This window comes from Grus americana, chromosome 1, assembly GCF_028858705.1.
Source record: "Grus americana isolate bGruAme1 chromosome 1, bGruAme1.mat, whole genome shotgun sequence".
In the NCBI taxonomy this organism is placed as follows: domain Eukaryota; kingdom Metazoa; phylum Chordata; class Aves; order Gruiformes; family Gruidae; genus Grus; species Grus americana.
Window position 1 is genome coordinate 53,803,980 of NC_072852.1, and position 25,562 is coordinate 53,829,541.

Below are 25,562 nucleotides of genomic sequence, written 5' to 3' on the forward strand. Positions count from 1 at the left end.
AAGTCTGTACCACCAGCCCCTGGGCTTACTGGTAGCGTTAAGATATCCTCATCTCTGGCTTCCATTTCTTTTCTACTTCAGATAAGGGAGTTAGAGCCACCCTGTTCTGATCAACATTCCAGATTCTCATGAGCTGCTCCTGTTGCTGCTCGGAGGTCTCAGCACAAGGGCGATATAGAAGAGAAGCCAACGCTCCAGAGAATGGGAGATCTTGATGATAAGCTGCCCCAATTAAATATTTGTCCGAGATGATCTTTCTTCTGCAATGTGATCTTTTTTACCTTGGACTGCCAGCTCATGGTGGCTAATGGGCTGAAAGGCATGGAAGAGGTACCCTCCTCCTGTTCATAGCTACATGAGCCACACAGGAGGCAGCAAGGGTATTAGTGCATGAAAACACCACCTACAAATTCTTGGATACAGCTGGTGTATTACTCTGTGCAAGAAAATACAGGACATCAATAAGTCTAGTACACAGCCACAGGTAGAGGCCCTTGTGTCCAACCTCTATTTTTTTAAATAACTGCTTCACAAAATTATTAGCATGCTTTAGCTGGGAAATATGCACATTGCTGCTTTTATAGGAACAATGAACTTTCTCCTTGGTAGGAGCAAACATGAATGCTCTATGAATAGAAGTAAGCTTCCTTACCTCGAAGGTGGTATCACCTGTTCTTTGATAAGGCTGCACTGGAAAGTAGCTCTAGACTAAACTCTTCAGAAATGTTATACTTCAAATACAAATTCATACTGGCAATTAATTTGATAGCTCTATGCTAGAAGTCATAAGTAGAAATGAGTGAGAGGTCCAAGTTCCCTTACCAGATGATTCTGTGTCAAATATCGTTAAAAGTGACACAACTTTCTAAAGTCCAATAAAGTTTTCTTCATTTTGAAATGTAACTGAAAGCATAACACTGAAAAAGAATAATCTCTAGTTCACCAAGCTTGTTCTGTTCAGCAGGCCCCTATACTTAAATGTAAAATACCACATTTCTTTCAACATAAGATTAAAAATTAGTAGATCCTCCTGTCAGGGTAGGTGAATAAAATAGGGCTCTCAAGAGCTCTTCCCTTCCTTTGCAGTAGATCAATCTTGACTTCTTGTCCCATGAACTGAAGGAAAGCACCTGGCACCTGTAAACACCTGCTGTCCCCATGAAGCATTTCCTTACTGTTTGATACCTGGCTCGACACTCAGAGCTGCCCCTTCCTTGTGAAAGCACTATGAAATGACAGACCAATTCATTGCTTTTTATGCAATGCTTTATTATCATCTTTAAATTAGCACAAGAAAATTCTACTCAAGTCACAAAGTGCAATCACTTGTTTTTTAAAAATACAGTTTTTCCCAAAGCAATTCCCAGTCCATCTAGCCTACAAATTACCATGTTATCACCCCTCCCTGTTATCAGGTTCAGTATTTTGAGTGAGACCCAGTAAAGGGACTGAAGAGAGAGAGGAAAAAACCCACAAACCACCAAACTAAAATCCCCCTCTCCCACTACTCAACACCAGAAACACTTAATCAGGAAATACTCTCCTGTTTACAATTTTCAATAATTTACTTCTGTACCAGCTTCCTCTTCTGGGAGCCAAAGGGCTAGAAAAATAATACATGGCTCTGTAGTCTCATAATTAAGGCATTCACCTCTGAAAGGTGAAACTTCGTCTTTTTTCCTCCTCCAGAAATTATTTATTTTACACTGGACAGTCACTGTTCAATAAATAACAAGGGCATAAACAGGGACACATGGACAGAGATTTCAGCTACATTCCCTGATTTCTAATAGGGCCAGGTCATTTAAATAAGGCTGCTTGAAATATGCAGGTTAACACAACCTATTACCTGGGCACATAGCTGGTTATATCTAACAGTGTAACCATTTCAATTTATAAAAGAAAAGAAAACAGCACTTGTTTTCAGAAAGCTTTGGTATTCTGGTAACTTGACCACACGTTTGGAGAACAGTTGAGGATGTAGATACCTAAAGAAGTATATTCACAATAAAAAAAGCCATGGTCATAGTGTAACTAGTCCAGCAAAGGGGCCATGAAAATGATAAGGGATTGGAGCACCTGCCATACAAGGGAGAGGCTCCGATTGTTCAGCCTTGAGAAGACAAGCTCAGGGGAGGGAGTAAAGACAACCAAGCCAGACACTTCTCAGTGCTGCCCACTGGAAGGGCAGCAGGCAATGGGCACAGACAGAAATGCAAGAAATTCTACCTAAACATAAGGTGGTTGGGTTTTGTTTGTTTGGTGGAGTTTTTTTTAACTACTGTGAGGCTGGTCAAACTCTGGACCAGACTCACCTGAGAGGTTGTGGCATCTCTGTCCTTGGAGATATTCTAAACTCAACTGGAAAAGGCCCTGAGCAGCCCGTACTAATTGACTCCACTAGACCAGAGGTCCCTTCCAATCTCAATTCTCTGTTTCTGTGTTCAATACACGATCAAATGTCTGTCATGAGGATGGAAGAAGTAATTTAACCCCTAACACATTATATTGCATATTTATTTAATGATTTAAATCAACATTTCCTTGTCAGTGTACAGTTAACCATCGACATGTCAAAACAGGCCAACGTGCTTTCTAGCTTTGCCCTATGAATCCAGAAACACTGTCAAAGTATTTATGACAAATAACTGGACACTATCAAAGTATCCTCATGTTAAAATAAATTGGTTAAGTACACCAAGAGATCTAAAACAAGATTATTATTCCTCAAGGTTTTTTTTTTAAATGTAAATGTTTTTACTTGCTTTTGCCTAACTGCCAGATTAGCAGCAGCTTGTCTGCCAGAGTGGGGAAGGAGTAACAGGCTGTAATCACTAACTGCGAGCACAAACAGCTCCCCTGCCTAATGATCTTGCCTGCCACAGACTGAAAACCCACTGACCTGCTCCTAAGATTTTTGACACACTTTCTACACTTTTACAATACGCACAGGAGTCATAATCTATAGTTTAAGATTAGATTACGAACTACAGATAGAAAAGATGAAAAACCTTACTGGATCTCAATCCAAGCATGGCTCCAAATGTAGACTTAGCTCAGCTAGAAAGCCATGGGGTTGTGGGACAGAAGGAAAAAAGTGCCAAACCCTGAACTCAAAGCAGCACAAGCAGTGTGCCATTATTACTAACTTAAAAGTAATTAAGTACTTATGTCTTAAAAGAGTCATTAATTAGAATTAATGCTTTTTATCAGCAGTGTAATTTGTAGTTTTCTGTAACCAAAGATGTAAGGACATAAGAAAATGGTTTGTATCATGAGCAATTTTCATATGCATCCCCTCCTTTTTTTAAAAAAAAAAAATTTAAAAAGGCTGTATGGACATCTAGCCAGAGAGAGTACAAAATTCACATGTAGCTTTACAACCACTACAATAGATGAGAGAATGGTATTTTTGGAGTTCTTTAATTAATTTTTTCTTCTGCTTCAGAGGAATAGCGGGGTCACTGTCTATCTCTTGAACCAATGCAAGAAGATACTGATTTGTTTGTTGTTTTTGATCTTCGTATTCTTTAGTTGTCACGCGCTGACAGAAGGTGAAGCCTTTGTAAGAAATCAGAGGTTCATATTAAGTTTAATGCATCATGTAAGCGCTTAATTTAAAAAAAAATATGATCAGAAACAGATATATTGATGATCCAGTTCAGATACAATTAAATTCTCTACAATGTGAAATATATAGTCCTCCACTGAGCATGGATGAATACCTAAACATTAATTGCAAAAATAAAATTGAAAAGCAGTGTTATAATTGCAATTATCGCAGATGATTTTGCCCTGCAAACAGGCCTGCAAGACAAAGAGCCAATACAGTTCTTGCAAACAGAAGACATAATGAAGAATACTACGGGACAAGAATGGCACCTTGCTGTTTTCATGATCCAGCAATTCCCTGCGAGTGAATCAAATCCATCTCAAGGCCCAGTACACAATGCAAGTGACCAAATATTTTGGAAAACAGTTGCCTCTGAACCACAGCTCTGAGTTCAGAGGAACTTCTTGATGACTGGACAGCTCAGCATGGTTTGGGCACCAGAAGCAGAGGTGATGGATCAGGCAGCAGTTCAGGGTGAGGATAGAGCAAGGAACTGGAGACAGATAGGTCACTTAAGCACTATTTAGCTATAAAAATGTTGTGAAGCTACGCAGCGGAGTACCGCCCTGCAAGGATTCAAGCCCCATCATTGGACAGATGAGTTCTGGCCTGAAGAAAGACTGGCATTCAGCTACTCCACACGTTAGTGAGCAAGTTGGTTGAACAGATGTCAATTGCCTAAAAGGGAAAAAATTCTTACTGTTCCTTCTGTACAGACACCATCTTAAGGCATCACACAGAGAGTGGTGATAACCTGAGCTGCCAGAATTTTCACGTGCACCTATCCTTCCCTTCTTTTACAATGAGTCTGTCAAACACCAAATGTGAAATACTTTTTATGGTTTAGTAGAGTCAGATCTAGAAGACGTAGCTCTTTCAAAAGCCAAAGCTTAACAACTTCTGCCACAAAGTTTCACTCTTAAAACTTCAGGGTGTATCCTTTAGTCCAGAGGTTTCAAGTGTCTTACTGGATTAAAACCAACCCCAAAGTTCCCTCAGTGCTTTTAGGAATGTTTATTTCCAGCAGACCTAATGATTACCTTCCTGCAATAGATAAGGCTCCTTTTTCTATCATGGTCACCCAGCCTCCCCTCCTGCTCCCACCTGCACTTCTGAAGTTCACCAGCTCAGAATGCTCAGTAGCTCTCAGGAAATATTTTCCTCCTGCTTCCTCCATGAGAAAAAGGAAAATGACACCAGAATACAAGGCACACAGGAACACGGGAATACGCCATGCTGGAGAGCTTACAATCAGATCAAACTAGCTATTTCAACAAGTAGATGGAATCTACATGCATTTACAGGTTGAAACTCCAAAACTTAGTAGGGAGAGCACAGTATGGAGTTTGTACTTCAGTTGTCTGTTCCATGTACCGATGGAGATCACACAGGCTCCAAGAACACTGTAGACCTGCAGCTCCTTCCTCTGTTGCTCATCTCCGTATTCTTTGGCTACACAATATGCGATGCTCAGAACACTGAACTGGAAGCAATTTGGATGCATTCCAGAACCCAACACAGATGGTAGAAGATTATGTACCAAAACAACTTCTCAGACAGCTGCTCTATTAAATATAGTATTAAACAGCACAATAACTTACAGTATTATCCAGTTCCCTAATGGTTTCTCTTCAATGTTTAACCACATAATACACTGGCAATACAGAAGTCAAAAGGAAGAAGCTGACGAGTCAGAGAGAAATTAAATTATTTAACCCAATCCTTTTAATCACAGTACCGGAAGATATTTTTGGCAGCAAGGCCAGATGGAAAGTTAGCTCATAAAAGAAATGAGCTGGAAAACATGAATCCCACATACACATCAAGTGTCAAATACCTTTCCTTTAGGCTACACTACCATTCTGTAAGTTTTAGATTCTTAGTAAACTTTGTGCTAACCCAGAAAAGGAAGAGAGTTCTTCAAAACACTAAACAATTAAGGTCTGTGTTCAAGACATCTATTAGAAACTCAAACTACTGAGCTCTATGAGAATTTTTAGGTGTCTTGTGGAAGAAATGTAAGAATGCTGTTCCTAAATATAAAATCACATCAAATTCACAAACCAAATAAGCAAGTCATTTCAGGAAACAATTTTGCATTAATTTTTCCAAAGTAATTATTTGGTAAAACAAAAAAGATTGTAATGTGTTCAAACTAGATAATTAATAGAATTCTTGTTCTCTAATACTCAGAGATCAGTGTTTTACTTACAGCAGATAATTATTTGGTGATTCAGTGACTAGTTGCTTTAATGCTTCAATTCTGATAAAGGAAAAGAACATAGTCTATGCAAAATTATAGTCAACTGATGATAAATTGATTAGTATAGAATGGTTTATATAAAAATGTGTATCACATCATCTACCTGAATCGATATCTGGATCTTGTCCTTCTAGCAAACTCTCAAGTCTCCTACTAGTTAGTTCCAGAAGAGTTAAAGGAGTCTGAAAATACAATCCAACAAAGAAAAAAATTACAAACCCAATAATTCTGTATTTTGAGAATTTAAATTTTTCAGATGATCAATTTAAAAACTACATCATTAACTGCAGAAGAATCTATGCCTACCTTTATTTAGGTACACATTCAAAATCTCTCACAAAAATCACACCAAAACACATACACATGTTTATTTCTGATATTTCAGGCCAAAGAAGAGGAGGCAAGATGTTCTAGATGTTGTTTTCCACTGAACTACAGCAAAAATGTAGCGTAGATCTTGAACTGATTTCAGCTTATATAATACACAAGGCTCTCAGCTGCAGTTGTGAAAAAGCAAGCCACCATCCACTCCACTGTCAGTGCTACGACGTGTTGGGCACTTCGTTTGTTAGATCTGGCTCCATCTCCAATCATGAGTCAAAGCCCTAACCCTCATGTCAGAACCCTTAATAACAACAACAACAACAAAATAGTATTTGGTCTTGGCTGTATATTAACACATACAAAACTCATACTACTACTTGATACTTTCAAACTAAACTGGAGCTAATTAAAAAGAAAAAATATCTCCCATGTCTCTAGCTGAGGTCAGCTAATGTGCTGTATAAGAATTAAAAATAATATTTTACTGAAACCAAATCAATGTTTTTGTGAGACTTATTTGTAACTGGACAATAAATGTCTAGAGTATTTGACAGCTATTTTACGACACCTGAGATAATTAGTTAATCTCTATCTAATTCAGTGTTTTTATGAGGAATTTTATAGTTGAGGAAAACAGTAGAGAAGCATCACAACTTTAATGCACTGGTTGAATTCAGAAAGTCAATATAGAGTCTGGGAAGGTTGCATCTTTTCACACACGTGACAATATGATGGAATGTAAATAAAGGAGACTATAAAATACACCTGTATATTTACATAACCTATCAAGTTAAACAGAAAGGCCATTTCATTTTGTGGTTCTATTTATTTTCTTTAATTTAGAAGTTAAGGTTTCAAAATACCAAAAGAAACTTTTAAGAGTTGTCAAAGCTCTACATGTATGCTGGGGCACCAGAGCATGCCATCTTGTACATTACTTAGGGTATGTCAGCTGAATTCTAAAGGAGAAAGACACTAAGAAGCCTAAAAATTTAGTAGACAGCCATCAGAAACAAGGTGCCAAAAGACCTCTATAAAAATTTCTTAATATTCCAAATATTTTATTAACACAAATTACACAAATAAAGAGAGAGGATATCATATATAAAGGATTGCAAAGCTCTCAAAAAGCTGTCCTCCGTAGTCTGAAATAGTTTCTCACCCCACTTGACTGTACCATTAAACCGTAACAGATGGAACATTAAACCCTGCTCCTCAGACCCGTCATCTCCAGAAAGGCACTTTATGGCATTTAACATTTAAAATGACTAAGCCAATGAGGTAAGGAAAACACTACCTTGAAGAGCTCGGAGTGATTGTCCATCAGAAACTGAGTCAGCAGTTCTGCCTGTGGTTTTGACAAGGTCTTATTTTGTAAGATGAACTTTGTGCAAGTCTTAATGATCACTGACCTGTTATCAAACTAGAAAAAGAACCACTCAGATTTGGCATTAAATTTACTTGCAATGTGTCAGCAAAGACTAAGTATAACAGGATGCTATCAGTGGGAAGAACATCTTGGTATTTGTTTTAAAACAAATCACATTGGAAAACAGTAAACAGAATACTTCTAACTCTGAAAAAAACCCTAGTGCTACTATAGGAAAGTGCTATTTCCCACACTAAACAAAACAGATACTTACTTGTCTTTGTAATTTGTAGCCCTCCGATTCGGATGCAATGGCTATGAATGTCAGGAGTCTATGTATTTCTTCTCGGATATTTGGTGCTAATAATTTTAAATAAAGTTGCGATGCCTCTAGAGCTTGATCTGTTTTTCCTTTTTCTGCAATGGAGTAAAACAGTGTATCCAGTGCAACTGTTAATTTTCAGAGTCAAGAATACATATTTAAATTCCAATATTAATCGAATTTTAGGGTTTTTTCCCCCTCCAAACAAAACAGGTTATCTCAGTGACTTCTAAAAACTTTTGGCAAGACTCAATACAACATTTAATCAATATAAGCTTAAAGTATTTGTCCCATAGCCAGTCAGAGAACAGATGTACTTGGACAATACATACAGAATATTACTATGTTCCGTGTACAATGTGTGAACACTGAAGTGGTGTTTGCATCATTTGTGTTTACGCATCTTTTTATTGTATTCCAGGATTCATCTCAAAGTAATTAATGAGCTAAACAATCCTAACTTTTTAATTGCTTTGAGGTTCTGTTTGGGTTTTTTGGTTGTTGTTGGGGTTTTTTTGTTGTTTGGTTTGGGTTTTTTGTTTTGTTTGGTTGTTTTTTGTGGTTGGCTGGTATGTGTGCCCCCCCCCCCTTTTTTTTAAGCCATTAGGTTACAAGTTTCTCAAGGAAATGTGATAAGGTGAAAATAGTCTCCTGTAAAAACCCCTTTAGATTATAATTCTAGTTATCTTCACTTGGAAAGTGAGGAACTATCAAACAGCCAAGTAACTGTAAGGCAAGATAAAGATGAGGGCAGAGACAGGAATAGAACCTAAGTATGATTGATTTTCTGGCCTCTGTCCTATTACTGGGACAGAGGTTAATTTTACAAGCAGTTATCCAGGACTTTCGGAGGTGTACCTCAAGTCGTTTGAAACCATCTTTGTTTAAAGAGAACATCAAAAGAACAAGTGATCCTTTCCCAAAAAGGAAGGGCAGACAAAAATGCAGGAAAGAGAACTGCCAAAGGACATCATCAAGACAGGTAAAAGTGTAGATGTGAAAACAGGAAGTTAAATCATTTCTAGAGAAAAAGTTTAAGAGTTTCTCTGATCTGTGATTAAAACTTTACTGGGTTACTTTAAAAGACTGTAGAAAAAAAAGAAAAAGAAAAGTTCCAATGTAAAAAGGGTCAATAAACCACTTAGACTAGTTTGTCCACCGGCATCCATCTGTAACATAAGTACTCTAGATTTGTTTATTTTAAAGGCAACAAGCACATCAACATGCTTGCCTTCACAACACAACTGTATTATCAGCCATCTTGAAATCAAACCATTTAACAGTTGAGAAAAATACAGTTATAACTGTTAATATATTGATAAAAAAATCAAGTCGTACTTTAGTTAACTGCAGCACTTTTCAAATTTATTTTGAAAGTGTTTTAAATATGTAGAGGTTCACAGCTAGTTTGAGCTATCTCCTGCACTACAGTCAGAGCAACAGCACTTTATCAAAGTAAGGCTAACTGCACTGGATTCTGCTTGAAAATCGTTAGAATGCCAGTTGTTCTACACTGATGACTATAATGTATTCCATAGCACTGACAGGGAAAAATGGTTTTAAAATAGTCAATCTCCTAACATTGATCTAGTATGATCTAGAACACAGCTGAGGACCCAGAAACATAAACTAATATATTCAAACAGAGAATCATTTCCTAATGACAACATTATGGTTACCACTTCATCAAAAAGAAATAAAAGCACTAGAAACTGCTTGTGAGATGGTCTTACTCAAGTTGGAAAAGGTGAAAAAATTAAGGCAAGAATAAGAAAGCAGACTAGCCCTGGACGTTCACAGGTCATGTAGTTTAGATCAAGCCGATAATACAGAAAAGACCTATGGGCAACTAAAGCATTAGAGTAATTCTGACACTGTCACAGAATTATGACACTGTCTTTTTCCTTGCCTACAGGATTTGGCTGCTTTGATTCTCTAATTTACTAATATTCTATAATATCAGTATATATCAGTTTTGTATTTAAAGTGCACATATGAACTATGCCATCTTTAATTTAAGTGAACATTTAGCAGAAGTTACCCGTCAATTATTTCAAATTAGCATTCTTCTTTTCTGGATGGATTATGTAATTTTGCCATAATTTCCCTTTCATGACTTCTATTATAATTTGATTTGTTTTTTCCTTAGCGAAATACTGATAAAAATATTGCCTTTTGTATTTTCATGAGGTCTTGGCCACAGGATCTACCACTCTGCTCCAACTTTTACACAAGCCAACTGTGCTCCTATGCCAGTAAGCTTGTCATAGATGTCTAAAAACTGAAAACTGAGACTTTGGGTAACACTCCATAAACCCTACAGAACTGAAGAAGTAACAGGGCCTATTTAGGGTAGGGTTAATCTTAAACTTGTATTTAAATTAAACCCTTCTGTTTTACTTGTAAGCATTTGTGGGGAGGTTTTGGGGTTTGGGGTTTTTTTTGGGGGGGGGGGGGGGGGGGGCGGGCACAGGAGGGAGATATATCACAGCTTGAATCACAATCTCAACAGCCCCTCTTATCATTTTAAATAACTTCTATTACTAAAAAAGCCTAAAGTCCAGAACTTACAAAACCTTATTTGGGTTAAGAAGAAAACTTTACAGCAATGATTTTACTTTTATGTTATTGGTCACAAGTAGCAATACAGGAAATTCTGACTAGCAGTAAGAAATTTTCAAAATGAGAGTAATTTAAACAGATTACCCACAGAGGCTGGCAATTCTCTATCCTTGCAGATTTTCAAAATTCAGCTAGAGCAGGCCCTATGCAAATTGATCTAACTTTGAAGTTTGTCTTTGCCTTGAGCAGGTGTTCTGCCTAGTGACCTTGAGCGTTCCCTTCCAACCTATAAAGTGCATCTGCAATAGCATTGCAAATGGTGTTATGATTCAATCAAAGCTTACTAAGTTCCATCCTTTATACAGCTTTCACTTGCTTCTTTTGTTCCAGGTTGCTCTTACCTATAAGTTCTATAATTCCTGAATGAATATCGAGATCCTGAGTGGTAAGAAGAGAGTCCTTTTTTTGACTATAATACTTTATTATAATGTCAAAAAGAATCTTCTTGTATGAATTCAGACTGCTTGGTTTGTTAGTGCTTTGAGATAACTGCTGACTAACCATCACTATGAACTGGTCTGGGAAATACTCCAAGCATTCAACTGCAGCATAGAGCCATTTGTCAAGCCTGTAGAAGGAAAAGTTAGTTTTAGTGCTTACTTTAAAACACTCTGCCTGTTCTTATTTAATCCTTTAAAGAAAATTAGATAAAAAATAACCGTACAGGTATAGTCACATATTTGAACCACAGCATTAAGCTTGTTGCTTATTAAGCAGTTTATGTAATTTATTTCACTATAGTAGTTCAAGGACTTGCTCAAAATAAGCAACTCATATGGTTTTCTTATGCTACAGAAAATACACCTGAGGTACACCCAGATCAAAACAACCATGCCAGATTGTCACTGGCCCTAGAACACTTGCCTGATTCAGCTAGTACATAAAACCAAACACCACCCCACTATTACTTCAGCACACATGAAAACACACGTGCCACCACCCCTCCCCCCCCATCCCCCTTCATATTGAGGGCAATTAATCCTACAACAATTTGTAATCCTGGTGGCTATTCATACTTGGAGTTTCCCATTTCTCAGCATGCTATGAACCAGACTTAAATAATATACTATGTACAAAGATGCTACTCCAGCCCCCCACTTAAGTACTTGTAGAATAAAGTGATTTATTTTTTAATTTAATTTTCTTTACACTCATCTGATAGATTAGCAAAGACCCAAATATTAGAGACATTTAATACAGAGTAACCACCACATAAGAGAGATTTTAAGAGACATAAACCCACCAAGCACCCAAGAATCAAGTACAATGGAAGTATAAAGCTCAAAAGAAAGAGTGTTCATTAAGCCATTCTGGGAGGAAAAACCCAGGGAGTTGAGATGCTATCCAGTTATAAACCTAGTCTGGAATTGGGAGTTTCATTAGCTTATACAAAACTCTAAACATATGTAAAAATATTAATATTTTCTCCCCAAAGCAAGAATACATAAAAGTTGTAAGAAAGAATCTCTTTAGGTACATAGATTGACCTCAATCTCACAGATAAAAATTGTATAGATTTGACAGAAATAAGCATTACTAACACATATACACATGAGGAGACATGCCTTAGCATGTACCTTTAATGAGTATGTCAAGATAGAGATAAGCCCAAGTGCAATCAACAGGAACACTACAGAAATAAGAGAACATTTAAGGAAAAAAAAGCACTGATGAAATGCAGCTACTTCCACTTCTATATTCTCATGATATAAGCATTCTCAGTGCTACCGCTTAGTTTCTCCTTTTCTGTTGCTAACAATAGGTGCCTTACTGACTTTATATCTTCACAGCACCAGAAACTGTGACAAACAAAAAGCCTCAGAATAAATTTCTAATATCTGTTACAGAGACCTAAGAGTGAAGTGTCTGCTCTAGATATCAGGAGTGTTTTCGACACTTGACATTAAAGTTTCAGTGTATACCTAAAATCTTCAAGTGTCCAATCCTAAACATATACTTTTTGTGAATTTCCTTACCATTTCTGAAAAGAAGTCAACAAAGGAAACTACATGAATGCCACCCTTGTCTACAAGTATACAAGTCTAACGATGTCTACTTTGTTCACTTAACATAAATCATCGATAAAGATTAAAATAAAGCATTTACTAACAAATTCATTTTATAGAACTTACTCAGGCAAGTTTAAGCTACATGTAACCTCTCTGTCCAGAAAAGTATTTGAGATAATCAGGTCTTCTTCTTTGCCAAAACAGTCTGGTTTTGTCTTCACTGAAGACACCAAGATATCTTCTAGGAATGGAACATCAATTAACTGCAGCAGCCGTAGCAGAGTTTGCTGTTTCCAGATATCTTCTATTACTGATACCATAAACAAACAAACAAACAACCCACCTTCAGAAATAAGATCTTAGGTAAAACACTAACCTTGGTTTTTACTCACTCAGTGTTTTAAATATTCAAAGAAAACAAGGTAACAGCATGGTGTGAAATTTCTGTGTTGGGGAAGAAGGGATCAAAATCGGAATGCTAAGAAAGAAGGGTTTAAAGAGAACATCTCTCCTCCATCATATTAGAATTAGTAATAACCTACTCTAATTAGCAATATGTACAAGAAAAGACAAGTGAATAGCAAAGGAATCATACAATACAGATGTACTTTAATCTTAAAACCTATTTCCTTCTGAAGTGGTATTTTTATAAATAGAATAGCACCATTCTGCAAAAACTTAATTCTGTTTTGTTTTCTTCAGTTTACTTACTATGAACATTTACCCATTTAGCTGTCATTTAGCTATTTTGTCATTAGTGACATGTTAAATTTAGGACTCTGAGGGGCAGTGTTTAACAGAAATGAGGTACTCACTCCAAGTAGATACAGTGAAGAACAATCAAGTTTCAAAAAGAAAAAGTCAATCCTCACCTCTTTTTGAAAGCAGATGAGTTGGTTCATTAACCATGATCTTTGGAGGTAAAGATGCATGAACATTTATTGATCGAAGAAGCTCCTCTACCCTCTTTTTATCAGCTGCTTCTAATGCTAAGGGGTTTGAAAGTGTTGTTTCACACTTTACTCTGCTTAGGGGAAAAAGAAATAAAATTAGATGCGTAACAAATACGATCAGGACACATTTATCTTTCTGTCACTTCCTAAATTGCTGTTAAATCAGGACTTTAGGGCTTCACCGTATCTGAGATCTATCCTGCTGCTAGAAAACCAATGATCCATATCTGTTTTGTGGAAAGGGCAAGAATATTGATTCCAAATACTGTTTATTAGTTCCATTTCTTTTACCAGCTCCCAATAAGTAGCTCATTCATACTAATTCTCAGATTTCAGCACAATTGATTGCAAAACAAAATGATTCCTAGGCTCATGCTACTGTGCCAGACTTTATTCTAAACAGCAAAGGGCAGATCAAAGCAGTTCGGCATTACCACAAAATATTAGGTAGCATCTGAGATTTAGGCATGATGTTTCTCAAAACTGGCACATACTTTCCAGAAGTCTCCAATACTTGGGTTACACAGACGTAACTTCATCTACAGTTAACCCACCTTGAGTTTAAAAAAAAAAAAAAAAAAAAAAGAAATCAGACTAGTTCTGAGTAACTTACTTGGAACATCTTTTTGTCTTCTGTTTGCAGATTTGCTCAGGAGACAAGTTCTCATTGTCTTTATTCTTTCTCGGAAGAAGAGGAGTAAGACTGCTATTTACAAATTTATAGAGACTAGTGTTTGTGTCTTCAAACTCTGTTTCTTTCTCATTCTTGAATAAGTAAAGCTTTGCTCCAACTGGCTCAAACACCTTGTGATCCATCAATGCTTGGCACACACGGACTCCCTTCAGCCGAGAAATATCATTGCAGCTTAGGTACATGCTTTGCATAAGATGGCTTAGTACCACATCGACAGCATTTGAACCAGTGAAACAGTTTTTATATGTTTTCAGATGTTGTCTACGTCTTTTGATTTCCACTTGACTGTGAAGAGCATGAATGATACTATTCCACAGCTGAGTTGCTTGAAAAGGACCATCACAATCTGCAAAATATTTACATGAAAGTTTTACAGATGTTTATAAAGCTTTAATATTTTAAAACATATTTTTACTCTGTGAAATTAATTATACATCTATTTAAAAAATCTCCATAAATCAGCTTAATTTTACAAAGGCAGAGAAAGATAATACTTCATGAATCAGTCCTTGTAAGTTGACTCACACCCACTAGGGTAGAGTCAACAGAAGAGAACAAGACAAATTATAACAGGTGAAGAAGGTTTTTTTTTGTTGTTACCACACATACCGTATGTATGTACACATACACATGAATTCATTACAGAATCACAGAATGGCTCAGGCTTGCAGAGACCTCCAGGGTCCATCTGGTCCAACCCCCCCCACTCAAGCAGGGCCACCCAGAGCTGGTCACCCAGGACCATGCCCAGACAGCTTTTGAATATCTTCAAATGTTGAGTGTCCACAACCTCTCCGGGCACCTCTGAGAAGAGCCTGGCTCTGTCCTCTTTGCACCCTGCCTTCAGGTACTTATAGACATGGACGAGATTCCCCCCCGGGCCTTCTCCAGGTTGAAGAGTTCCAGCTCTCTCCGTCTCTCCTCCTAGGGAGGATGCTCCTCCACTCCCCAGTTTCTCCTCCACATATCACTCTCAGCTCAGCAGACGACAAACTGGTATTTGCCATGCATTAAACCTGCCTGCCCCCCAGCCTTTCGCTCCGAACACTTAGGCACAGCTCCTCGCCCAGCGCTAGCAGCGGCGCCCCGCTTAACCACGGCTTCTGGGGGTACAGCCGGAGGAAGCTCCTCTCTCCTCCCTGCCCTCAGCGCCAGCTCCTGCCCCTTCGCCTGCCAACGGCCCCTCCCGCGGCACCGGCAGCCGGAGGCACCCGCCCAATGGGAGGGCAGGCACCGGCCCCTCAAAGCCCGCTCCCGCTCCCCGGCAAAGCGCGGAGCCGTTATCAGCCGCACAGACGCTGCGGCAGAAAAAACCGCGGCAGGACAGGGACAGGGACAGGGACGACTCTCTTCCCCCACCTCGTCGTCGCGCGCTCCCCCGACGCGGCTCTAGCTCGCTCTGACTCCGGAGCTTCCTGAACCGTGGAGTCAAATAAACCGCCATAACGGTGGCTGGTCCGCTGGCGGAAGCTGGCAGAGTGCATCACTTCCCGGCCTCCTCCACCTCCCCCAGCCGCCGCCCCAGCACCGCCCCTCCGGGGCGGAAGTGAGGAGCGCTCCAGACGTCCCCCCTCCTCCGGCGCTGTGGCTGTCGCCGTCGCTATGGAGTAGCTGGAGCGGGACGGGGCCGAGCTGGGGTCGGAGTGAGAGACGGAGCCGACGTGACAGGTGGCCCGCCGAGCCCACGGGGCGACGGGCAGCCGGCCCCTGCTCCGGCAGCTTCCCGCGGGCTCAGGTAAGAGGCCTGTCCCCCGCGCCCTGGGGCAGGAGCGGCTGTCCGTGGCCTAGTGGTGTTGCGCGGGGCGGGCAGGGCCCACTGGCTCCGCAGGTGCTGGGAGCGGTGGTCTCGCGTCCCGGGAGCCCGGCGCTGAGGGGTGGAGGGGAAGGGGGCCGCCCTGGAGGCGCGATCGTTGCCTGAGCAGGGCCTGGCGGGGACCGTTGAGCTGCCCGAACCGGCGGATCGCGGATCACCTGCCTGCAAACGCCGCTTACCGTCGCTCGCCTCTGACCGCGGCCGCTGCCCGCCCCAGGCAGGCTCCCTCCCGGCTGAACAGTGAGCAGTCACCGGCCCTTCGGGCAGCGGGAAGGGGGGGGATTCCCTGCGCTGGTGGGGCTTTCTCGGCGGAGCGGTGCGAGTCCGGTCTCACTGTAAATAACAGTAAATACTTCGGGAGGACTGGCCCGCAAGAGACATTCCAGGGGTTTGTGCATCATATAGATTAGGTTTTGCCTGTCAGCAGATGACAAACAGATCCCTGTGCATGGATCTCATCCCGTGAGTTTTTGTTAGGGTTTCGGTTGCAGCTCAGTACCGAAATGCTGAAAAAAAATCACGAAGGTGACTTGCAGTGAGGGCAGCTACACCGTGCACAGTCCATCATTGCATTTCATCCTGCTGTTGTTTTTATAACAAATGCAAAAGCTTGATTGTGCCTGATTTTTTTTCTTTTTTTTTTTTTTTTATGTGACTCAGTTGTTCTAGCACCTGTTTTTTCTGTTAGTTCATCATTATTTGGGTCAGATTGGTGGGATGGGAGTTTGGATTGGGTGTCATGAAGTACCCATGCACCTGCCTGCTGCCTTGGTTTACAAAGAGGAATCCCAGCTTGTCATAGGTGAAAATACTGGCAGAGTGTGTGATGCACTGCTGTACAGTATGCATCCATATCCATGTATCAGATGAAACTATGAATTAGTTCAAGGATAAATGAATAGTTTAAAATCATGCAGTTGTTTTGCATGAATGAGAATTAAAGAGTGGTGAGGAATCTTTGGCTTGGATCTACCTGTGTTTCAACATTTTGAATGTTTTGCCTCATTTCTTATTGCTGTGTTGGCTGTGGCTTACTACCTGGCCAAGACATAGGTCGTCATCGTGCTGATGTATTGTTGCTGATGCACATCAGCATAATGACCATTACCAATTATGAAGGGAATTCATGAAAACAACACATCGACCATCCAGATTTCTTTTTAGAATTAGAATCATAGAACTGTTTTGGTTGGAAAAGATCATCAAATTCAGCTGTTAACCTAGCATTGCCAAGTCCACCACTAAACCATGTCCCCAAGCACCACATCTACATGTCTTTTAAATACCTCCTGGGATGGTGACTCAAACACTTCCCTGGGCAGCCTGTTCCAGGGCTTGACAACCCTTTTGGTGAAGATTTTATTCTCCCAAAGAACCAATCTAACCCCCTCCAGCGCAGCCTGCAGCCTTTTCCTCTTGTCCTATCACTTGTTACTTGGGAGAAGAGACCAACACCCACCTGGCTACAACTTCCTTTCAGGTAGTTGTAGAAAGCAATAAGGTCTCCCCTTAGTCTCCTTTTCTCTAGACTAGTTCCATGTTTCATGGACTTAGTATCAGTAGCATTAATATTACCCGTGAAATTCAAACAGGAAGAAATCAAAGTTCTTAAACATTTATTGCATGTCCTGTGTTGCTTGTCTGAACACTGTTACTCTTAAGAAACTTGAAATGAAAGTTTCATTGTGGGTGACTGACTTTATTGTCCCGTGGTTGTTAATTTTTCTATAAATAGTAGTTCAGTCTTAAAAGAACTGAACAAACCAGTTTTCGTACAGTTGAGAACTAAAGTTGCATATTTTGGATTTGGTTAAATCATCATGATTTTTGGCATTATAGATACTACCCAAAATAGATTTTTTTTTTCATGGATTTTCTAGGTACATTGTTTCTGTTGACATATATTGAGTTTTTACTGAAGTTGGTAATAACAATTGTTTTTATAAAGCAAAATATGTTATTTTAGATTACAATCCAAATGTTGACATGAGGATTTCCAGAAATTTACAGTGTTAGATGTAAACTTAAAACCCAAACTGCTTATTGAGAAGTAAGTTTCTCAGCACTCCTTACTCAGTAGCTAAATTAAACAGTAGTTTGCATACTGTCAAGCTGGAGAGGAACAGGTTGGACAGGGCCTACCAGGCTTGATTTTTAAATCCTCGCCCTTCAGACACTGGAATGCTGTTAACATTCTCACCTAGTGGCTTTTCCAGGCTTCTCACTTCAGTTAGTCTGTCACCCACAGCAGAAGGCACTTCTGATTTAATCAATACTACACCACTTTTCCACCACCTGTATAGAGAAGCTCCCTTTCAGATTTATACAAAAGAACTTGAATATGCATGCACATGCGTTTTCTTCATAATATCTCCGTAATTAATTCTGCGAAGTGTGTCTTTAGCTTTGAGAGTTCTAGCAGAAGAATGTGTTGCACTGATACTGGAGAAGGTTTAATGGCTGGGAGTGAATGAAACAATGCTAAAAGCACAAGATTTAAAACCAAATAAATTAGATTTGTGGTTATCTTAAACTCATTAGGATTGATTTTGTAGTCCTTTAGCATATAGAGTTTGCCCCATGGAATAGCTGCAGAATAAAATCTCTGAGAGCTGGAAATACATATAGGTCCTATTTAGAATACTCCATGATCCTTGTTTCTCCCTATTTATCAGGTTAATGAAAAGTTCCTTTATACAGGGATAATAGCCAGTGTCTAATAGCTGTTTGATCTTGGGCTGCACAGTTAGGAATTGCATGCATTTTTCCATAGCACAATTCATAAAGTAAAATTAATATATTGTAATAAAATATCACATACTGTAATAACATTACTCAATAAAGGAATTCTATGTTTCCATAATTTATTTCCCGCTATGTTCTCAACAAAACCCTTAATACACACCAAACAAGTACATAATTATTCTTAAGATTATCTCATTGTATTCAGACTCAGCTTCTCATATCTAAATCTCATGGTCCCCATAATTACGAATGTGCTTGTAGTCATACCTGGTCTGCTCCTGAGTAGTCCTGTTGAAGCCATAACTGCTATTTCTGATTTTAAAGTTGAGTATTTGCAAGATCGAGATCTGTGCAGCTGGATACCTTTTTTTTTCATAATACATTTTCTTAAAACTCCTAGTCTCGTTCTTCATTTAGTAGCACGAAGTTGCTACTGTCACTCAGCTGACAGTATATCGGAAAAATATTTCTGGAGCCACAGCATTAGTATATTTCTGCATTTCACTGTGGAAGAGTACTGAAATGGGATATAACTGCAACGATAGTCAAGTTAGAACAGCATAGCTGTGTTGCTTTAGCACTGTGCTAGAGTTTGCTTAGGACTAGGTTAATACTGTTACACACATCTACATTGGAGTGAATTGTTTGGTAACTCCTATAACTTTTTAAGAAGTTTTGTTTAGTATGTTTATTACCTCTTTTAGAAAACAAGTCTATCTTTCCAATTTAATACTAATCAGATTTTTAATATATATATTATAATACTGGGGGAGAAGGTGTGCATGTCCAAATAACTTCAGTGTGGTTGATGTCAGTCAAGTTTGACTGAGGTATACAGGTGTCAAAAATAAGTTGCTACAGGTTTTGTGAGACTAAGGAGCTGTGAAGAGGAAACAAAATCCATCTGTCTTGAATGTGGAAAAAGCTGTGGCATAAATCCATATATTAGTAGACACCAGATAATCTATGTAGACCAGGACATTGCCTTATAAATGTATGTAATACAGTGGGAAGATCTTTAATTTGTACAAGCAAGCACCTCACATCCAATCAGAAGGACATTGGGGCTGATTAGTCCCAGTGCTCACTGGATTATTTGTTAATGCCTTTTGCTTCTTTTGTCCTTGTTACCATGACTTGGCAAACATCATCTTTATCACAACAGAATCTTGTGTCTTCCATTTGAATAGGAATGACATTCTCTATTTTTCAAAGAAGGAGTTTTACACAAATTATATGCCAATGAGTTGAGTATATGACAAATAAGGCCATAATTGAAAATAGTATTAGTGTAGATTTTAGTACATTCGCTGATGTGCTATCTTAGGTTTATTTTACCATAGGTTGAAGAAATAGTATTCTTTACACCTTATTTGAAAGAGAGAATGAAAAATATCATTAAATGTTGCTTTTGAATATACCACGTAATACTGATTCCAGGAAATCATTTCTTCTTGCGTATCTTTGTTCACATCGATAAGGAAGATGAAGTCTATCCCTTTTTTTCACTGCTTGTTTCCTGTCTTCATTCTTTCTTGTGTATCCATTATCAGAGAGACAATTGTGTAAATGAGACATGGGCTTCAGAACTTCTATCTGGCAGAATAGGCAAGTCAGATTGTTTGGGACTACTAATGACAACTTAGAAAACTGTAGAAGTACTCAGTACAAGGGCAGATGAACTAAATTGTAAGCTGCCACAGTCTTTTAATTCTTAAATTTGCAAGGTGATGTAAAAAATTTCCTGGTACAATTTTGTTAAAGCATAAAAAGATGGTTTCTTGTTTCCTTCCCCTGCAGCAGCTGATTAATACTTAAGCTCATTAATACTTACATCATACAAATAGTAATGTCAGCAGTCTGATGGGTAAAATACTGAATTTTGAGCTTGTATTTGGACAAGCACAGTGTAGAAAAGAACACATTTTTTACTTGTCCTCTGTATAATATACATCTATTCTTTTGCTGGTCTGGCATCTTAAGCAGTTCTTCCCTTCAGAAAATGTGTAGTTCTGTGAGCACTGGAATTAAAGGAGCCTACTGTCCTTCAGATTTGGTTCTCTTTGTTGATTGATATTGAAATACAAGGTGTGGACCTTTCACTTCATGGAGGCAGTTTATAGATCCTCTGCTTTATTCCATTACCTGTTTTCAAGAAATGGTTGATTTCTCAGTCCTTGGTTGCTTCATTAGATCTAATGAAAAATGATCAAGAGATTCAGAAGTTTTTGAGGAGAAGTAGAAGCAGTGACATTAATCCCCAGGCATGCACACACAGATAGGTGTATGCAGTGTGAATATGTATAACTGCAAAGCCCTAGAAGTTATATTTCACTATTCTTTTTGTGGGTTACTCCTGTATCCTATTGGATCCTTATTTAGATGTTACAGTTTTCAACCTCTGTCTTGTGTTAATGGCAATTGTGAGAGGACTGTGAAGCTTTTTTCCCTTGTCTTTGTAGGATAATACATTGGTGCACAGTTGAGAAAATGGAGTCCATGCTGAATAAATTGAAGAGCACCGTTACAAAGGTAACGGCTGATGTCACCAGTGCAGTCATGGGAAATCCTGTTACCAGGGAATTTGATGTTGGCCGACATATTGCCAGCGGTGGTAATGGACTTGCTTGGAAGATATTTAATGGAACTAAAAAATCAACTAAACAGGTGGGTTGTCAAGTAAAGACCTAAGTTTATAATATTAGATAACAGACTGATAGGTCACAGTTGGTAAGTGGCATTTAAAACTGAAATCCAACAGGGCATACTAATGCTAAGGGTAGTACTATAAGTAAAATGAAACAAAGACCTCAACATTATTTAAATATAGTGTTCTCAGCTACATAGGTGATAATTGCTTTAAGCCTTCACTGCTGGAGGAAGAAATGGTTCTGCATTCATAGCATACAATTTGAGACCAAGATCAAGAATTAATCTGAGTTAAAAGTGATCTGACAAGAAGGAAGAAGTTTGTTTTAACATGAGTTGGTTCCCCAGTTTGTTTTACCTCGCAGCTTTTTTTTGCAGCAGTACTGTCTTTTTACAGTTTAAAATTGTGAAGTATGCGCAAGAGGCCAGTTTTTTGCTCAGCTGCCATACAGAAATTGAGGGGTTAGAGATGTTAAGTCCTGAGATACAGTAACAGGAAGGCATGGGATAGAGGGAGAGGTTGTGGAGGGAGTGAGTTGTGCCTTCCCTGTGCTGCAAGATCAGTCTTGCTCCCGTTTAGTTTCCTTAAAGTATTAGGGATTAGAGCACTACTATATAAACTTGACTCACTTGAAGTCACGTGTAAATTAAAGTAGGTTTGTAACTTTGGAAGAAGGGTTGCCAGAGACAGAGTTTAAGAACTGTTATTACAGAAAATGATTTTTTTGTATTGGAGAAATGTGAAAAGTCTTTTTTCAAACTTGGAAAGGAAATAGAATTTTCAAAGAGTAAATAGAAGTGTTACTAAATTATGGCCTTCATTTAAACTGGATGCTGAAGTGATGTGAAGTCACTTAGACAATGAATCAGCTTGCTATAGATGTACCAAAAAGAAATGGACACAAAGGAATAACTTTGGAAAACATACATACACTCTGTTAGATGGTAGGAAAATAAACTGTAGCAAGTAGAGAAGAAATATACTATGCAGAACAAATAATCTGTGGAGAATATGTGATCTGATTGTGACAGAATCTGAATAATGTTAAGTAGGTACTTTTGCCATCTTCTCAAGCATCTGTCTAGCTGTTGCAGAACTCTATACATCTAGTATTTACTGAACTTACCCAATGTACCAATTGGGGGGGTTAGGTCTTATTCAACTATACAAAGAAGTGATAATATTGAAAGTATTGTAGTTTTGATAGGTGTTATACAATCTCTGTGCCCAGTAAGCATTTGACCTGTAGCAGGTGTAGCTTTAAGGTATGGAGAGTTGCAGCAAGTTTCTTTTACTGCCTAATTGACAGAGCGTATGTAACTTGAGTGAGTGTTCTGACCACTGATTTTGCAGAATTTTATTTCAGGTGTTACCACATGTGATCCTGCAGTGTCTCTGTAAACCCTGACTAACATCTGTACATTTCTATGCCATCGTTAGTCATTAAAAATACAGCAGCAGTTGTACTGCAGGGAATTTTAGATGGCTGGTGATTTGACATGCAATTACCATTCGTTATTAATATTACCAGTTAGGAAACATCACATCAACATTCAGTTTGCCATTGCAAAATAAAACTACACAGCAATGCAAACAGTTTATGTGGTGTTGTATTGCAATGTATCTGTTCTTTAACATTATTTTTTATTTCTTTTGCATGTACCTTTTGAATGTTGGCTGGGCAATATGGAAGTGGCTGGCTGTCATTTTCCAAGTGGTAGCACGCACTTTTGTGAAGTGGTGCACATATTTGCTGCATTGCAAGTGTGTATATCTAATTTGAAGCTACAAGCATTTAGCTTTTTTACAGTAAATGTGTATTGTAATCAGACAAGCAGGATGTAAGGACTTAATTGTCCGTGTTGTTGTCACTTTACAACAACACAAGTAATAATTTAAGTCATTGTAGCCAGATAAAATAGCTGAATTTGGAGTTTTAGCATTACAGCAGTAGAGCTGATCAGAAATCTTTGTTCTCAGGACAAATGGAAGTTAGCAGTCTTACAGAAGTTGGTCAGCTAAAGTTAAGATTTCCAGTATAGATTAATTTGGTTCCTATTTTAAGTCAGAGGATAGTTACAAATATTCCATCTCTGGTGACAGTAGATATGTACGATTTTATTCCTCTCTTCAGAGTTCCGTCAGGTTCCTGCCTTGCTGGTTTTTTCTGAATTTCTGAATGTTTATGTTTTGTTTTGTTTTTTTTTTAATGTGTCTTGTCTTTTCTTGCTTACTTTGTAGGTGACTGAATAACAACCTAACAGAATGTGAGGAAATTACTTACCTGTGTGCATATGTTTGTCTGGTGCTATTTGATAGCTGATTTGCTGCTGTTTGTTTGAAAGATTTATGAGTCTTTTTGCTTATATGCGTATACCTGAAGTAACATATTGCTAATTTTACAGTATGTATTTCTGCTCATATTGGATTTGTTAACTTAGTCTTTATGCATTTATATTTGTTTCTGGCGTAATGTGGCACTTGTCCTTTTTCTGCTTAGAAAGTGCATTCGTAAAGAAATAGATAGGGTAAGGTCACTTAATGTTCTTGTCAGCTCAGTCGTAAAAACCAGCAGAATTAAGGAGATAATGGTTTGCACTTCAAGACTACTGTAGTTGTGTTTAACTTTTATTGCGGTAGTACTAAGTATATTAATGGTAGGTAAGTTAACTTTCTATTGTTTTGGCTGTGCATACAGTAGCTTTGAAATGAAAGCTTCCTACTATTCAAACATTAAAGGCTAATTCGTTTTAAAACTGAAATAGTTGTATTGTATACCTTATGACTGAAACAAACTGATGGGAAAGTAGGGTTATAAAAAAAAAAAACATGGGCAAGATTCTAAAAATAAACCCCCCAAAAGCTGGAGGGAAATCTTTTTCTGGCAAAACACCAGAGTAATACTGGAATGCTTTCCAGTATTTTAGTTCAGAGACTGTTTTTCTTTGCATAGTGGGAGGCTTTGGTAAAACATCGTGTGTTTGCATATTGAGTTACATTTGGTTATTCATTAAAAAAATGTGTGAGCGCATATGGGTAAAATAGAGGAAAAAAAAAAGAAAGGAAAAACAAACATAAAGTTTCTAAAATCAAGCGCTCTGACCGCTACCTTAAAATTTCCTTTGCTTTTATGTTCATGACTTAGTGTTTAACATGATCACATTTAATTTTTTTCCACAAGAGCACTACATCATTCAGTTCACGGGGTAGATGGTGAACTGTAGTTATTAAATATTTTGTGGGGTTTTTTCCTTCCTTGTTGTTCTGTGCTTAGTCTCTGGCATTATTACTCCACACTATTCAAAATGTCATTGAAAATAGAAGGATTTGAGTTTCTGTAGCATTCATCACTGTAGTGCTTGAATGTTTTACAGGTATTGTTAACGTGCCTTCTCAGTATGCAGTGAGATGAGTAGAAAGAGGTATTGCTATTCCATTATCATTACATTTTCACAGCTTTTAGAGTCTTTAGTTTTGTTTGTATCGTTTTCGACACACAAACTCAGTGTGTTTCTGAATTCTTGCCTTCCTCTTGGGGGCAGGAGAGAAAGCATGATATGCCTTGGTTGCCTGGTTGCCGCCTTCTGGTTAGGGAGAATTATTTTTCTCTCTCTTTCTTTCTTCCTCCCCCCCCCCCCCTTTTTTTTTTTTAGCAGTTGCAGTGGCTAAGAAAGGAGTGGGATTTTTGCATTCTCTTTGGTTTAAGGTGTTTATGTGGGTAAATAAGGACATGTGTTTTAAACTGTCAGTGTGTGTTTCAAACTGATGTGTGTTTCATAAGGAATGGAGGACTGCAAATGGACTTGGAGGATGTGGTGGGTTGACCCTGACCAGCAACCAAGCACCCACACAGCTACTCATTTCCCCACCCCCAGCAGGATGAGGGCTGAAAATAGGAAGAAGAAAAGCAAGAAAACTCATAGATCAAGATTCTGACAGTTTAATAGGTGAAGGAAGGGGGGAAAAAAACAAGCAAAGCAAAGGAAACTGCTCACCACATCCCACAGGCAGACTGATGCTCAAGCTAGTTTCCAAACAACAGCCATCTTGTAAGCAAACCCCCCTTCTTCTTCCTCTACCCTAGTTTTTATCACTGAGCATGATGTTATATGATACGGAATAACCCTTTGGCAAGTTCGGGTTGGCTGTCTTGGCCATGCCCCATCCCAATCTCCTGCCTCCCCA

At 38.6% G+C, this 25,562-nt stretch overlaps 2 protein-coding genes across 4 annotated transcripts in view; one reads left to right on the forward strand and one right to left on the reverse strand.

The window, feature by feature from the left end:
• Positions 1 to 1,278: 1,278 nt before the first annotated feature.
• Positions 1,279 to 15,613, reverse strand: DEPDC4 (DEP domain containing 4). Of its 2 annotated transcripts, none has more exons than XM_054812824.1 (9): positions 15,529 to 15,613; positions 14,089 to 14,515; positions 13,395 to 13,546; positions 12,646 to 12,832; positions 10,855 to 11,081; positions 7,844 to 7,986; positions 7,498 to 7,623; positions 5,980 to 6,058; positions 1,279 to 3,561 (listed from the first exon to the last, which is right to left on the reverse strand). In XM_054812824.1, the coding sequence occupies exons 1-9, from the start codon at positions 15,611 to 15,613 to the stop codon at positions 3,344 to 3,346; spliced, it is 1,644 nt and encodes a 547-aa protein (XP_054668799.1). In that variant the 3' UTR covers positions 1,279 to 3,343. The 2 variants fall into 2 exon arrangements, with proteins under 2 accessions (XP_054668799.1, XP_054668798.1); XM_054812823.1 differs by having other exon boundaries at positions 13,395 to 13,549.
• Positions 15,614 to 15,706: 93 nt separating this feature from the next.
• The window catches only part of SCYL2 (SCY1 like pseudokinase 2), a 44,881-nt gene continuing 35,025 nt past the window's right edge, over positions 15,707 to 25,562 (forward strand). The window contains exons 1-2 of one of the 2 annotated variants that reach the window (XM_054812821.1): positions 15,707 to 15,904; positions 21,190 to 21,394. In XM_054812821.1, coding sequence (XP_054668796.1) covers positions 21,218 to 21,394 — 177 coding nt within the window. In that variant the 5' untranslated portion in view covers positions 15,707 to 15,904; positions 21,190 to 21,217. The remainder of the gene's footprint in view (positions 15,905 to 21,189; positions 21,395 to 25,562) is intronic. The other variant, XM_054812822.1, reaches the window with a different exon arrangement.